Source organism: Bos indicus, chromosome 10 (assembly GCF_029378745.1).
Source record: "Bos indicus isolate NIAB-ARS_2022 breed Sahiwal x Tharparkar chromosome 10, NIAB-ARS_B.indTharparkar_mat_pri_1.0, whole genome shotgun sequence".
Taxonomy (NCBI): domain Eukaryota; kingdom Metazoa; phylum Chordata; class Mammalia; order Artiodactyla; family Bovidae; genus Bos; species Bos indicus.
This window is the reverse complement of record NC_091769.1, coordinates 50770422-50786060: the sequence shown is the minus strand read 5'-3', so window position 1 is coordinate 50786060 and position 15639 is coordinate 50770422. Positions and strand designations below refer to the sequence as shown.

Sequence of the window (15639 nt, the reverse complement as noted above, 5' to 3'; positions counted from 1 at the left end):
GGAGCAAGATCCTAGACAAGAGACTTGTACTCTAAGGCCACCTCTTCTATTAACTTGCCAAGTGAACTTGGTCAGGCTACTTAAACTCTCTGGACCTTAGAGAGTCATTTGGGTGGGCCATGGACCACTTTAGGGACTTAAGAATTCTTCTTCCAGGAAAAGAAGTGCACACATCAATACAGACACAAACTTCAGTGTACAGTTTCCTAACCCCTCCTCCCTTCTCCTTCAACTCCTTCTGGGACAACTCTCATCTTGATATTCTATGTTTAAAGGTATCTAATTATTGAAAGAAATAATTATTTGCATAGCCAGCACCATGATACAGGTACAGATCAGAAGAAATGAAGTGACAGATAAGCATGAATTGACCCTGAAAATCCTATCTAAATTTAGGTAGTTTCTGAGTAGAGCTAGGATTGTAGAGTGGGAGGCCACCCATGCCCTGCACACCAAAACTATGAATGCTGAGATACCAGCGCCAGATATTCTTGTGGACACAATGAGGCCAAATTTTAAGGAGTCCACCCAGTGACTGGAGATGTCTACATTATTCTGTAAAACAAAGCCCAAAAGAGTGAAAAGAAAGCTACTTACTTTGGTTATGAAATACACCTCTTCTTCCAACCCGAAGAGAAGATAGTACCAAGAGCTGAGAGCTGAGTTTTCCTTTATTTAAATGCCAGTGTGATACAGATAGTTAAGAAGATTGGAATAATTATGTCAAAAAAATCAAGACACCTAGAAGAAACCTATAAACATACAACCTACCAAGACTGGATCACGAAGAAATAGAAAATCTGAACAGATCAATTACTAATGAGATTAAATCAGTAATCCCAAACCTAACAAAAGAATTTCCAAAACCAGATGGCTTTACTGGTGAATTTTACCAAATATTTAAGGAAGAATGAATACCAATCCTTCTCAAATTCTTCTCAAAAATAGAAGAGGAAGGAACACTTCCAAACTCATTTGATAAGGCCAGCATTATGCTAATATATCCTCAACAAAATACTAAAAAACTGAATTCAGTAATATAGGAAAAGAGAATTCCCTGGCAGTCCAGTGGTTAGGACTTGGCACTTTCACTGTTAGGACCTGGGTTCAATCCCTGGGAAACTAAAATCTTGCAAGCTGTGAGAAAAAAAAAAAAAAGATGAAGAAAAAAAAGAAATAATAATAATATATAAAAAGTTGATACACCATGATCAAGTGGGATTTATTCTAGGGATGCAAGGATGGTTCAACATCTGCAAAGCAATCAACGTGATACATCACATTAACAAAGTAGAGAAAGTAAGTTAGGCAATGAATTTTCTCCTCATTTGTGTAGTTAAAATTTTTCCATTGAAAAAGAGAAAAATCAAAGTGAAAGTGTCACAGGTTAATGGATTTTTTTGTTGTTGAAATCTGTGCAGCACAAAGTTAAGTTAATCCTACTCAATTCACAGGTTGTTGAGGCATCCAGATAGCACAGTCTGTGGCACACAGAATAAGGAAGTGACACCAATATGGGCTATTCTGGGAACCATCATATAATCCAGAAGACATGACTTTCATCCAAGACAAAAAAAGTATTTTTGTGTGTGAAGAATGTCTTTCTCCACATGGACAACGAAGGGCTGGCCAAAAAGGCAGAATTAGGCAGTGAACAGCATTGTCCCCACCTGTTCCAAACAGTATCGGTCCACTATTATTTCCTATTTCCAACAGGCCATCCAGTCCAGTCTGGTTTGGCATGATGCACTGCTCTCCAAGTCTGGCCTTAATCGTGAAATGTTTATTTTTCACAAAGCTCCCTTTAACAGAAAAATTTTTTTTTTATTTTTCATCTTGTTGTTAGTTTCTGCTTTTGCTTTTTTTTTTCAAAAAAGAAATATCAATTTAAAAATCATATTGACGGGCTTCCCCAGTGGTACAGTGGCTAAGAATCCACCTGCCAAGGCAGGGGACACAGGTTCTATTCCTGGTCTGGGAAGATCCCACATGCCTCATGGGCAATTAAAGCCTGTAAGACACAACTACTGAGCTCACACGCTAGAGCCTGGGAGCTGCAACTACGGAGCCCACGTGCTGCAATTACTGACACCCACATGCCTAGCATAGCCTGTGTTCCACAATATAAGAGAAGCCACCGCAATGAGAAACCACGCACCAAAACTAGAGTGGCCCCTGCTCGCCACAGCTGGAGAAAGCCCACACAGCAATGAAGACTCAGCACTGCCAAAAATAAACTGTAAAAGAATCATACTGAGGCTCCATAATACAAGTTTGGATTCCTTGTACTTTGGGAAAACAGGGCTTCCCTGGTGGCTCAGCAGTAAAGACTCTGTCTGCCAATGCAAGAGATGAGGGTTTGATCCCTGGGTCAGGAAGATCCTCTGGAGAAGGAAATGGCAACCCACTCCAGTATTCCTGCCTAGGAAATCCCATGGCCAGAGGAGCCTGGTGGGCTACAGCCCACAGGGTCGCAAAGAGTCAGACACAACTTAATGACTAAACAACAACCACAACTCTGGGAAAATAGCAGTGGATGTATCAGGAGCAATGGGGGCTTCTGTCATACACAAGAGTTCAGCAGATCAGCAGGGAAAACTGGATTTGCACTGAATCTATTCCTGCCTCAGTGTATTCACCTGAGACAAGTTAAAAGAAAAAGTGGAAGGCAGGAACAGTATCTGAGCCCCGGGGCAGTCCTCAGCCACACTAACCCTGAGGGTAGCCATGTGACTTGCTTTGGCCAATGAGATAGTATCAACCATGATGCAGGCACAGGTTAAAAAATGCTTGTGCACTGTGACTCACTTTCTCTCTTGCTGTTTCTGGGAAACCTTATGACCACTGCTATGTCAACAAGCCAGGACTAGCCCATTGTGAAAGAGACAGGTAGCCAAGACATCTCCATGGCCCCAGCTGAATCCGGGCTAATTACCTGACATTTGAGTGAGGCCCTCCCAGCTGCTCCATCCCCTGTCAAGCCACCAACTGACCACAGGGAGCTGATAAGCCGATCTAGCCCAGAATTCCCCAGTTGATGCACAAAATCATGAAAAATAATAAACCTTTACTACTACCCAGTTTGGGGTGGTTAATTATATTAAAACTTAGCAGACACACTAAGTTGAAAAGGTGAAAAAGAGACGCTTAAGAAAAGCTGAACATCCTGGGACAAAATTCCTAATGAACTTTACATAACTCAGTGGGACTTACTACTGATTTGACTGTATGTCAGTTGTCATTAAAACAACCTGACGCAGACCCCAAATTGCCTACCCCCTAATACTCACCTCAAGACAAAGTTTGCTAAGACTCTGGGAATGATACTGTATGGGCTTTGGAGGTGTATGAACCTCCTAAAATTAAATGAATTCTATTTATGTAGGTTTTCTTCTTCTTAATTGTAAAAAGATGTTTAACACTATGAGGAATAAAAAAAGTATTTATGCACATACAGTCCAGAATTAATACTATTTTCTACATTTGCTTTATATTTTAATAAAGCAAATAAAACATTTCTAATAATGTTAGTCTACTCACCTCAGTTCTCTTTCCTCCTTCCCCTCTTCTGCAGCTTGAATTTGATATCTTTCTAGTCCAATTTATATTTTTAAAAGAATATACACATAAATATATACATATATGAATATATATCCCCAAATATAGACAGCCTTGTTTTGTGTTCTGAAATTTTTCTTAAATGACTTTACAGGTTATCTTTCTACAATTTGCTTCTTCACTACTTACTACCTTTGTGATATCTATCCATATTGATTCCTTATTATAAATAAGTCACAACATGTGTGCATTTCTCTACTAATGGACATTTAGATTGCTCCTTTTTGTTTGGTTGGGTTTTTATTGTTGTTGCTCTTGTTAGTATAAACACTGTCAGGAAACACGTCAATAGTTTCCAACATAGATTCAGAGGGCCTCAGGACACCCCACATGTTAAGAATCTCTGACAATCTGATGGGAGAAAGGAGAACTGCCATAATTTGGCAGACTTATTTCTACATCAGAGCACTCCCAAGTCTTGGAGGTGCTATCTTTATCATACTCAAAGTAGTTTAATAGATACTTCTTCATTCAAATGCAAAATTTCATGTAGCAAAGGTCCATATCTAATTGAGACACTAAAAACAACCCTAATTTTTTTGTTGTTGAAAATTTTAGATTCAGACAATACTGTCTAAATCATTCTATTGCCAAGTAATACTGTGCTAAATCACTGTCACCATCAACTATCGGTCACACCAATTAAATTACTAAAACGAATAATATGCTATCCTATTTTTTTGTTTGTCATGTACGTAAGGATTCCAGGGCTAAATGTCTTGTGGTTATCTTGTTTCCATTATTTTCTTTTAAAAACAATTTTTTTTCAGTTAGGAATATAGTTGCTTATTTCCCTTATTTTCTACTTTTTAATTCTGATCAGACAGCTTTCCAACATGACTTTCTTTTACTGTTATGCTTGATCCCAGTGTGGTATCATCTAGTCCTCAAACATGGTGACATGCAAACATCCACAAACAAGGACATTAAGCAGCTCAGATTTTAAAATGGATTTTAAATCAACCTTGTTTTTCCACGGGAGTACATAAAATAATGAAGTGTTATACAGATATCTGGACCCAGAAATTTCAAATTCAGAGACAATATATTCAATTGCTTTTGAAAAACCATAAAGTTAGCAGACCTGGTTCATTACATGTAAGTGGAATGGTCCTAAACAATTCCCTTTCCCTCACCACAGTTTGGTTTTCTTACTGTCAAATGGCAAAAAAAAACCATCATTGGTGTAAGAATGAGATGAAATCACCTACAGGAAAGTCTTTTGTGCGACTTCTCTGGTGGTCCAGTGGCTAAGACCTCGAGGTCCCAATGCAGTGGGCCAGGGTTCAATCCTTGGTCAGGGAACTAGATCCCGCATGCCCCAAATAAGACCCAGCACAGCCAAATAAATAATATTTTTAAAAAAGAAAATAAAAAGAGCACCCTTTGTTATCCACTGGTCTATGAGTATCTCAGAAGCAGAGTCAGAGCTTAACTCATCTTTGATTTCCTAGGGTTACCAATGTATTTGATAAGGATTCCTACCTATCAAGCATGTATGCTAACCTCCTATGCAAATACTAGTCTTCTCTACTTTGGGGTTCAAAGCTCCTTGTCTCCAACCACTTGGGTCCTCTGACAGAGGAACTCATAGCTGCCAAGCAGGAGTCAGAGGCCTGAGCACCCACTGCTGTCGCACATTTAAGTGCCAGCATCACAATCTCAAGGGAACACAAATGGTACCCACCTCGGGTCAAGAGCACCAGCCCATCCTGGCTTCAGACTTTAAAACCAAAGAGAACCATAAAGCAGGTTAGGTTTACAGCACTCAGGAGGCTGAGCTGCCCAGCACTGACCAGGGCAGTTCTAATGAGGGCAGGGAGGAACAATCAGCAGTGTATCTGGAAGGCAGGTCTCTGGAGTCAGGACTCAAGTTGGATAATCAGGCAATGTGGGATTCTCAAGCCACCACCAAAATATGACCAATATGCTTACCAAGGAAAAGAATTTATAGTATAAAATAAATGGGAAAATACAGAACACAAATTGTGTATTTGCCCCACAATTAGAACTACATAAAAATGATGTGCCTTTGGATAGTTTGGAAAGAAACCCAAAGACATGAAAATCATTATCTTTAGGGTACTGACATTACAGAGAATTCCTCTAAATTAATTTTTTAATAATCTCTTAAAGTTGATACAGTAATGAATCAAAAATAAAGAACAATCTTCTATCTCCAAGCCGGCTTTTTTGAAGAGCTCCAGAAAGAAAATTACCTAGTCATGCCTAGACTCTAATCCACCACAGTGGTTTGGTGGAGAAATTATTAGGCAGGGATCTGAAAACCTGGATTCTGGCACCAGATTAGCCAAAACTTCTGAGATTTTATGATTATACAGTGAAAGTGAGAAATAGATTTAAGGGCCTAGATCTGATAGAGTGCCTGATGAACTATGGAATGAGGTTCATGACACTGTACAGGAGACAGGGATCAAGACCATCCCCATGGAAAAGAAATGCAAAAAAGCAAAATGGCTGTCTGGGGAGGCCTTACAAATAGCTGTGAAAAGAAGAGAAGCGAAAAGCAAAGGAGAAAAGGAAAGATATAAGCATCTGAATGCAGGGTTCCAAAGAATAGCAAGAAGAGATAAGAAAGCCTTCCTCAGCGATCAATGCAAAGAAATAGAGGAAAACAACAGAATGGGAAAGACTAGAGATCTCTTCAAGAAAATCAGAGATACCAAGGGAACATTTCATGCAAAGATGGGCTCGATAAAGGACAGAAATGGTATGGACCTAACAGAAGCAGAAGATATTAAGAAGAGGTGGCAAGAATACACAGAAGAACTGTACAAAAAAGATCTTCACGACCCAGATAATCACGATGGTGTGATCACTGACCTAGAGCCAGACATCCTGGAATGTGAAGTCAAGTGGGCCTTAGAAAGCATCACTATGAACAAAGCTAGTGGAGGTGATGGAATTCCAGTTGAGCTATTTCAAATCCTGAAAGATGATGCTGTGAAAGTGCGGCACTCAATATGCCAGCCAATTTGAAAAACTCAGCAGTGGCCACAGGACTGGAAAAGGTCAGTTTTCATTCCAATCCCAGAGAAAGGCAATGCCAAAGAATGCTCAAACTACCGCACAATTGCACTCATCTCACATGCTAGTAAAGTAATGCTCAAAATTCTCCAAGCCAGGCTTCAGCAGTATGTGAACCGTGAACTTCCTGATGTTCAAGTTGGTTTCAGAAAAGGCAGAGGAACCAGAGATCAAATTGCCAAAATCCGCTGGATCATCAAAAAAGCAAGAGAGTTCCAGAAAAACATCTATTTCTGCTTTATTGACTATGCCAAAGACTTTGACTGTGTGGATCACAATAAACTGTGGAAAATTCTGAAAGAGATGGGAATACCAGACCACCTGATCTGCCTCTTGAGAAATTTGTATGCAGGTCAGGAAGCAACAGTCAGAACTGGACATGGAACAACAGACTGGTTCCAAATAGGAAAAAGTTCGTCAAGGCTGTATATTGTCACCCTGCTTATTTAACTTCTATGCAGAGTACATCATGAGAAACGCTGGGCTGGAAGAAGCACAAGCTGGAATCAAGATTGCCGGGAGAAATATTGATCACCTTGGATATGCAGATGACACCACCCTTATGGCAGAAAGTGAAGAGGAACTCAAAAGCCTCTTGATGAAAGTGAAAGAGGAGAGTGAAAAAGTTGGCTTCAAGCTCAACATTCAGAAAACGAAGATCATGGCATCCGGTCCCCTCACTTCATGGGAAATAGATGGGGAAACAGTGGAAACAGTGTCAGACTTTATTTTTCTGGGCTCCAAAATCACTGCAGATGGTGACTGCAGCCATGAAATTAAAAGACGCTTACTCCTTGGAAGGAAAGTTATGACCAACCTAGATAGCATATTCAAAAGCAGAGACATTCCTTTGCCAACAAAGATCCGTCTAGTCAAGGCTATGGTTTTTCCTGTGGTCATGTATGGATGTGAGAGTTGGACTGTGAAGAAGGCTGAGCGCCGAAGAATTGATGCTTTTGAACTGTGGTGTTGGAGAAGACTCTTGAGAGTCCCTTGGACTGCAAGGAGATGCAACCAGTCCATTCTGAAGGAGATCAGCCTTGGGATTTCTTTGGAAAGAATGATGCTAAAGCTGAAACTCCAGTATTCTGGCCACCTCATGCGAAGAGTTGACTCATTGGAAAAGATTCTGATGCTGGGAGGGATTGGGGGCAAGAGGAGAAGGGAATGACAGAGGATGAGATGGCTGGATGGCATCACTGACTCGATGGACATGAGTCTCAGGGAACTCCGGGAGTTGGTGATGGACAGGGAGGCCTGGCGTGCTGCGATTCATGGGGTCGCAAAGAGTCGGACACGACTGAGTGACTGAACTGAACTGAACCCCTCTAGATCTTTCTGTGAAGCCAAGCAAAAGAGTTTAGGATAAACTCTTACCACTCTCTTCTGGGCTTTCTACAATGTAAAATTGTAGAAATAGTAGAAAATTTACTTTCGACAATGCATTGTATGATTATAAAGTCACAGGGATGAATTTTTAACAAACACATCAGAACTCAAAATACCCAAGACAGTGTGGCCTCCTTCGGAACAGTTCTTACTGTTCTTACAGTACTAAGGAGGAAGAACCACCTCCTTTCAGGGCCCCAGAGCCTATGTTACCTGATACTGCACATCTCCAGGATCAGTTTATTTGCACTTTGAGGCAGAATGTAATTTCTGGCAACAGCTAAGAGGGACCAAGGTGGGTGATCAGGCTGGACACTAATATTTTAGGTCTTAAAGAAAGTAAAAAATTTTTCTTAAATGACCATTTGGAAATGCCTTAAGCAATGTTCCCACGGTGGCAACTCAGAAAGGAAGATTGACTTTACCCAGATGCATAGTGTCTAAGCCCATGTCCCTATTTTTAGGCACAATCTGTATAAGTAGAACCCGCTCATAGTTCTACTTCTCTGAAGTAAGGTTGTCATAAAGATACGTACAAAAATACTTCACTAAGATGCCCAAAACCTTTCCTCTCTGCCAAAACAAATTCTGAAGTTGAAATTAAAAACACAAAATTTGCTTAACATTATTACAGAATGTGCTTACAAGGCCAAGCTGTTTATTTTTAATACCTTTGGCATTTAACCTTTACCCCTCTATTTGTTCTGTAAATATTAAGTCCCAGCATGTTAAAAAAAAGTAAAATATTAAAATCTGACCATGGAGAAACTCATTTTAATCACATACTCATGAAAACACAAGTTGCTGCATCTTTGTTAAAAAAAAAGATGAGTCGAACTTGGAAAATTACAACTGTACATAATTTCTATATGATCCCTAATAAAGTTCACAATGAAGCTCTGCATTTGTATAGAGGTTTCAAAATATTTCTGCTTTTTGAAGCTGATGAAAAGAGCTTTCTCAAGTTCTTATCAAGTAATGAGAATTGGTCCTGTCCTCATCAGGAAATTCGAGGTACTCTTTAATTTCATCTCACATGAGCTTGTGAAATTAAGTCAAGGGCAAAAGGTTGTATTCCAAGTTATATTTACGAAAATGCTCATTATCTAGCCTCAAGGAGAAACCCGGGCTTCCCAGGTGGCTCAGTGGTAAACAGTCCACCTGCTAAATCAGGAGACGTGGGTTCCATCCCTGGGTCAGGAAGATTCCGTGAAGGAGGAACTGGCAACCCACTCCAGTGGAGAATCCCATGGACAGAGGAGCCTGGCGGGCTACAATCCATAAGGTCGCAGAGTCAAACAGGACTGAGCATGCACACACACACTCAAGGAGAATCCCTGAAACAGACCTTGAATTCATGAGATGCAACAGGGAAAGAAGTGATAAGGGAGGTCCATCACACAATATGGAGATGGTAGTGCCTTTCCATTGGAGAAGGGATTTGAAGTGTTAAGACAACTTACAGCTTCACCACTCATAGCTCTACACAGGTGTTTTTAGCTAGCTCCAAATGGTAGCAGCTGAAGGCAGATTGCCCCTGCCTGATAGCTTAGAGAGTCCACGGGCTGAAAATACCAGGAAACTCCTTTTCTTAAGGGAAATGGAGTGGGAAGGTGCGGATGTGTCAGAAAAAATCTAATGCCTTTATTGGGAATGTGGCTAAAGTTTAGACATTCCCACTGGTAAGTGAATGAAAGGAAGCATGGCGGTTTGTAAGAACACCGCTTTGAGATTTACAACAGAGTGGATACAAACAGCTGAACTGTTTGGCCTCTCAGAGACCATCAGCACACTTTTAAAAACTGGCAGGTCAGGCATAAAAGTCTGGATTTTCAGCTTCTCTTGAAAAAGCAGACAATTTGGTGATGTGGTCAATTGTAACCACAGCCTAGGATCAAGTAATGATATCTCTTCCAATGGGCATACGTTCTATATTCACTCTCCAGAGGCCAGTCTCACCCCATCAAAAACCGTATCCTGGCCTCTGCAGACATTTGAGTTTGCGTCCACTGACAAAGCTGAAATCCCCAGCAAAACCGAGGAGGAAGTGGCTTTCAGCTTCTGCAACAGCCTGCTTCCTCCACTTCTCCATCCCCTCCATCCACGGCCCCACTGGGCAGCCAAGTATTTCCTACTAGGCAGGCCCACCCACAGAAGCCTGTAGACAATGTCCTGCATCCACTCTTGCCCTAACCCTCTACCTCCATCAAAACTTTTCTGGGGACTTTCCTGGTGATCCAGTGGTTAAGACTCCACACTTCCACTGCATGGGATGCTGGTTCAATCCCTGGCCAGGGAACTAAGATCCTACATGATGCATGGTGCAGCCAAAAAAAAAAAAAAACAAAAAACCACTTTTCTGGGCTTCATTCCATTCCTTTCTGTTTTTGTTTTTTTGTGTGTGTTGTATTTCTTTGGCTGGGAGGCTACAAGAAATCTGATAAACTAATCAGTGGGAATGGACTAGGTTACCTTCCCAGAAAATATGTTTAGAATGGATTCCAGGCTTTCTAAATGTCAAACATGCCATGGCTTCACTCAAAATAACTTACCTAACTTGTAGTCAGCTTCATCAGATTTCAAGGTTCATAAGTGTATTCCTATGTATTTTTATATAATGTCTGCAATTTATTCACAAGTAATACACAAGCAAAGAGAAGGGACCGTATCCTGAACATATTCAGAGTGATGGCCAATTCAGATGCACTTAAATATGTCAGTATATCTAAGTCACAAAAGCCTTACGAATCATAGCTTCTAGCTCTGAAGTACACAGCAGAGGCACACACGTGGGTCAGGTTCATTAGACAGTCCAAACTCGTCATGGCCACAAAAGCAGAACTTCCTTTGTGGCTGATGATAAAGCCAGATTCTACAAAGGAAATCTTAGATGGGTATTTTGATTAAAGTCAAAGGAGACTGTTGTGCCCTCTTAACCAATGTGTACAAAATTAGAGACATGCAGAGATTTTTTTGGTGTTTTTCTTCTTTTTCCCTATTCAAGTCACCTAAGAAAAAAAGAAACAAATTTGCTATTGCCTGGTACTGTTCTTGGTTCTCCAAAGATGGAGAAAAGTGTCCCAAAGTGAGGTTTCAGGAGGAAGATATGAGGTAAATAAGCTGTATACTTTGTTCATGAATCAGAAAATGGCACTCTCCCTATGACTTACAACTGAGTGAGCCTTGGGAGGGTCTTGGGTACAGGTGGAGAGCCTTCCTAATGTGCCACCAGATTTCCTAAGATATCTGAGAGAGAGGGAGAGAGGGAGAAAATCCACAGTACAGGTGCCAAGCTCCTGGTCAATTATACTCTCCCTAACACTGAGCCACACCCACTGGAGGCAATGTCTTCTCTTCCTGTTTTAAGCAGCTGAGGGATGCAGCTGGGCAGACAGATGTGAAACACAAATCAATGCCTCATTTAGCTGGAAGGGGGTCTTACATAAATAGTAAACATAATAACTAAAGTTTCTCACTATTGAAGCTGCCTATGCTCTGTTCTAAGGCAACTTCACAAATCTAGTGCACAGACTTAATTTTGCAAGCCAGTGAAGAAATGATTCATTTCATTTTTGCCATAATTTCTAGATCCAGTAGATGGAGTGACTGATGGCACAGCTCCTATTTCAGGGCAGCCAGCTGTGTGAGCTTTTCCGTCAGGGTATCGTGGCCTCAGCAACCATATCTGATGCACTGATAGTCTCCCGGCGCCCTACAGTACTGCCATCTGCGCTGTTGGCAGGGAACGCATCAATAGGTAAGTCACACCCCATCCTTTTCAACTGACACCCTACACACTCTGGAAACAATTCTTCCTTAGAACATGTTTCTTCTGCATCCACTTCAACATCCACCTATTTCAACAGCAATGGACTGAATTGAGCGACGAGTTTCCAAGGTCCCTAGAAAATGCATCCTACAACAGGTGACTCAGACAGTAAAGAATCCACCTGCAATCCAGAAAACCTGGGTTCGATCCCTGGGTCCGGAAGATCCCCTCAAGAAGGGAATGGTTGGTTGCTCACTCCAGTATTCCTGCCTGGAGAATTCCACGGACATAGGAGCCCGGGGAGTGGGCTACGGTCCATGGGGTCACAAAGAGTGGGACATGGTTGAGTGACTAAGCACACACACACACAGTACTTTTTAGCCTCTACAGCATGAAAAATGAGTCAACTAAGGTAAAGTTAATTTTCTCAAGGTACCACTCAACTATTTAAATTCAGTAAGATTCTTTAAGCTCTTGACATAAAACACATTGATTTCTCTTTTCTTTTTTTTTTGGAAATATTTAACCATGGAAAATAATTATAGCAATTCTAAAGTACTAAGATTCATACTCCTTAAATTTAAGTAGCCAATTAGGCTGTGGCCCAATTTAGGTATCTCCACCCTAACACACAGTTTAAGTAAATGGTTCTCTATAAAGGTTCCAAAAATAATGTGGGGTGGGCTGACTTCTTAAACCCTGAAACTGAAAGGGAAATTTTATTTACAGATAAAGTATCCTCTTAGGTAGAAGCAAGGGTGACATAACTTTGGACTAAGCGAAAAAAAAAAAAGTTTTGGTCAAGGGTGCCCCTTTAAAGATTTTTGTGCGTTTGTTTTTAATCATTCTTTTGAATAAATACAGCACTGGATCAAGTGCTCCTTTTAGTTGTAAGTTTCTATGTGCCTTTGCTAATTTTCCCCAGCTCCTGCAGGATAGAGATTTTTAAATTAGTGCTGCACGGGTTATCATTTTTACTTAGCGCCACTTTCACAGTCACTTAAAAAAAAAAAAAAAAACCAGAAGAGGATCAGCGGAGTCCTAAGTCGGATTAGTTGAAAAGAAGCAAGTGTGGAAACTATGAAGCCTTGGGGTAGAACTTCCCCCCTCCCCTCCGCTGATGGACGGCCAATCTCTTCAAAATAGAGCCCTTGCTTTTGTGCTTTGGAAAGAAAAGTACACACCACGCCAAAGCCCAAGGGATGTGGCTAAGGTTATGGGGGGCGGGGTAGTCGAAGCGGGAGGTTAGGGGGTAGAGGAAAAGTCAGAAACGAGTCAGAAAAAGAGCCAGCCACTTCCATCAATTTCCCAAGTACCGAAGGAAAAAGAACAAAAAACTCGACTTCCTCCCCTGCGAACCGTCTGCTGTACACCCGAAAAGTGCCAGCCACCTCGCACTTGGAGAAAGGGGAGGGTCGTGTTTACTCGGCCTTTTTGGTGCAAAGACCCTCCGGGCCGGCGCGCAGGAGAGCTCAGGCCGGCGCGGCTCTCAGCTGCCCCGAGGCACCCTCGCCCGCAGCCGCCTGCCCACCGCCAGGTGCTCGCCCTACCTGGCGCCCCGCTGCCTTTGTGCGGCCGCGTCGCCCCCGCCGGCGCGCGGATGCCAGGGGGACAACTGCGGCGCTGCCGGGCGGCCGGGGAGGAGCGGGGTCCGTGGCGCCGGTGCCGCGGGCGGCCGCTCCTACCTTCCCAGCCCGGAAAAAGGGATGCCCTCCCCTCCCTGGGGGCCGTGCCCCTGAACGCGGATCTCCCCAGCTTCCGACAGCTGGCAGCCATAGCCAACCAGCCTCGAAAAGTTTGGCGACGCCGAAAGCGACTTGAAAGAAAGTTTTCCTTGGCCCCCCACTCCCTCTCCCCCAGCCCGGGTGGAGGAAAAGCGGCAGGAAATCAGGACTCGCGACGTGCCGACTCCGGCGTCCACCTTCTCCACTCCCGGCCTCGGCAGCGCGCCCAAGGTGGGTGCCCCGCGCCCGGGCTTCCCGCCCCATCCCCGGGTCCGGCGTCCCGGGACGCCGCGCGGCCAACTCACCATGGTGACTCGCGCCGCGGTCGCGCCTCTGCCGTGTCCGGCTGCCGGGGAGCTGGGGCTGGAACGCAGTCTCCTGGGCGAACTTCAAAAGTTGGTTCCCTTCGCCAAAAACAGGCTCTCGACAACCCAAGCACTCACAAGAACCAATGGGAACCCTGGAGGGACTCCATCCAGGCGGGATCGGCGGCGGTAGGTGAAGGCGAGCAGGAGGCTGCTTAGCAGGCGGGACGCATACTGCGGAGGACCAGGGTCCACCCAAACCCGGCGCTCGCCGCCCCGCCTAGGTGAGTGCAATGCTCTCCGCGCGTCCCACGAGCTGCCCTGCCTTGCTCCTCTTTCTTCGGCCACTTACTCCGTACTCCTCTGGCTGAGCCTCGGCTCGGGCAGGGCAATCTGTCCATAAATGGAGAATTCAGCTCTGGCCTGACCAATCAGGGTTTGTTTTCACAGCGTCACTCCTCAGGGAAACCGTAGTAGCCAACAAGCTTGGAGCTGTTGGAGTTTCCAAAGACCTCTGGATCCTGTAGTCCTCCTCCACGCCAGCCTCCAAAAAGCGCTGCTGACCTGGCTCGCTCCCTCTTGCAATCCCTGAACTGGTAAGAAGAAAACCACTCTGTGAAAGAGAAGTAAACTGGAAAACTTTTTTTTTTAACGCTAAAGTTAGAGTAAGTGTAGCTGAAGTGTATTTTTTTTTTCCCATAGCTTTTTTTTTGTTTAAGAAGAAGGAAATATTTTATCAGCATAAAAGATCAGAGTCATGGCAGCAGCCCAAAGGAAATCCTTTTTCTTTCCAACGTCTGGATTGTGAGGAAAGTCAAAAATATCGTTTCCCCCACCCTTTCTTTCACCTGAATTTCCTTGGAAAACAAAGGAAGGCTTTTTAAGGGGGAAGAGAGGAAGGGGCGTTTTTGATGGGGAAGAAATTGCACGCGCACTAAGCCCAAGGACAGGGGAGAGGCGTGGGAAGAACGCCCACCCAATCTCAGGCAGCACAGATCTGCTGATGAGAGTTTGCCTTACAATCAAGAAATCAGGTGGGCAGCGAGGAGACGATTGGGGTGGGGAAAAAGCAGAATCCTGAAATAAATTAGAGAAGCTGATGTTGTTTTCAGGGTTCAGAAAGTAAACATGCTGGGTCATAACAAGATAGTCCTCTCTGGATCTGTGGTAGGTAAGATTTGAAAACTTCTGGGCACAGAAAAACTACCAAGCATAATGATTAATTGTGATTTCCTTTATGAACTTTGGTGGTAACCCTTCACTTGAATAAAGGATCCTCCAGTAGGAAGGGATGTTAAAAATCCTCTTGTCTGGAATGGGTAAACAAAATGTAGTATATCCACAGAATAGAATATTATTCAGCTATTAAAAAGGAAGTGCTAACAACGTGCTACAACATGAACCTTGATAATATTAAGTGAAAGAATCCAGGAAAAAAGACGCCATATTATATGATTCCATTTATATGAAATTAGAAAATCCATAGAGGCAGAAATTGATAACATTGATTTCCAGGGACTGGGGAGAGAGGTGAAGTGAAGTGAAAGTCTCTCAGTTGTGTGTGGGAATAATTGCTAGTAGTTGTGTGTTTCCTTATTGGTGAAAATATTCTGGAGATGGTGGTGATGGTTGCACAACTTTGTGAATATACTACAATACAAACCACTGAATTGTGCATTTTAAAAGGGTGAACCTTATAGTATGTGAATTATATCTCTGTCTTAAAAATTGAAAGATCATGTTGACCAAATTCTTGTCCTCATCTACACAGGAAGGCAAATAGATG

At 42.9% G+C, this 15639-nt stretch overlaps 1 protein-coding gene across 1 annotated transcript in view; it reads right to left on the bottom strand.

Moving 5' to 3' along the window:
- The window catches only part of MYO1E (myosin IE), a 220890-nt gene extending 206488 nt beyond the window's left edge, over positions 1-14402 (bottom strand). The window contains exon 1 of the mRNA XM_019968752.2: positions 13854-14402. Coding sequence (XP_019824311.1) covers positions 13854-13856 — 3 coding nt within the window. The 5' untranslated portion in view covers positions 13857-14402. The remainder of the gene's footprint in view (positions 1-13853) is intronic.
- Between the last annotated feature and the right edge of the window lie 1237 nt (positions 14403-15639).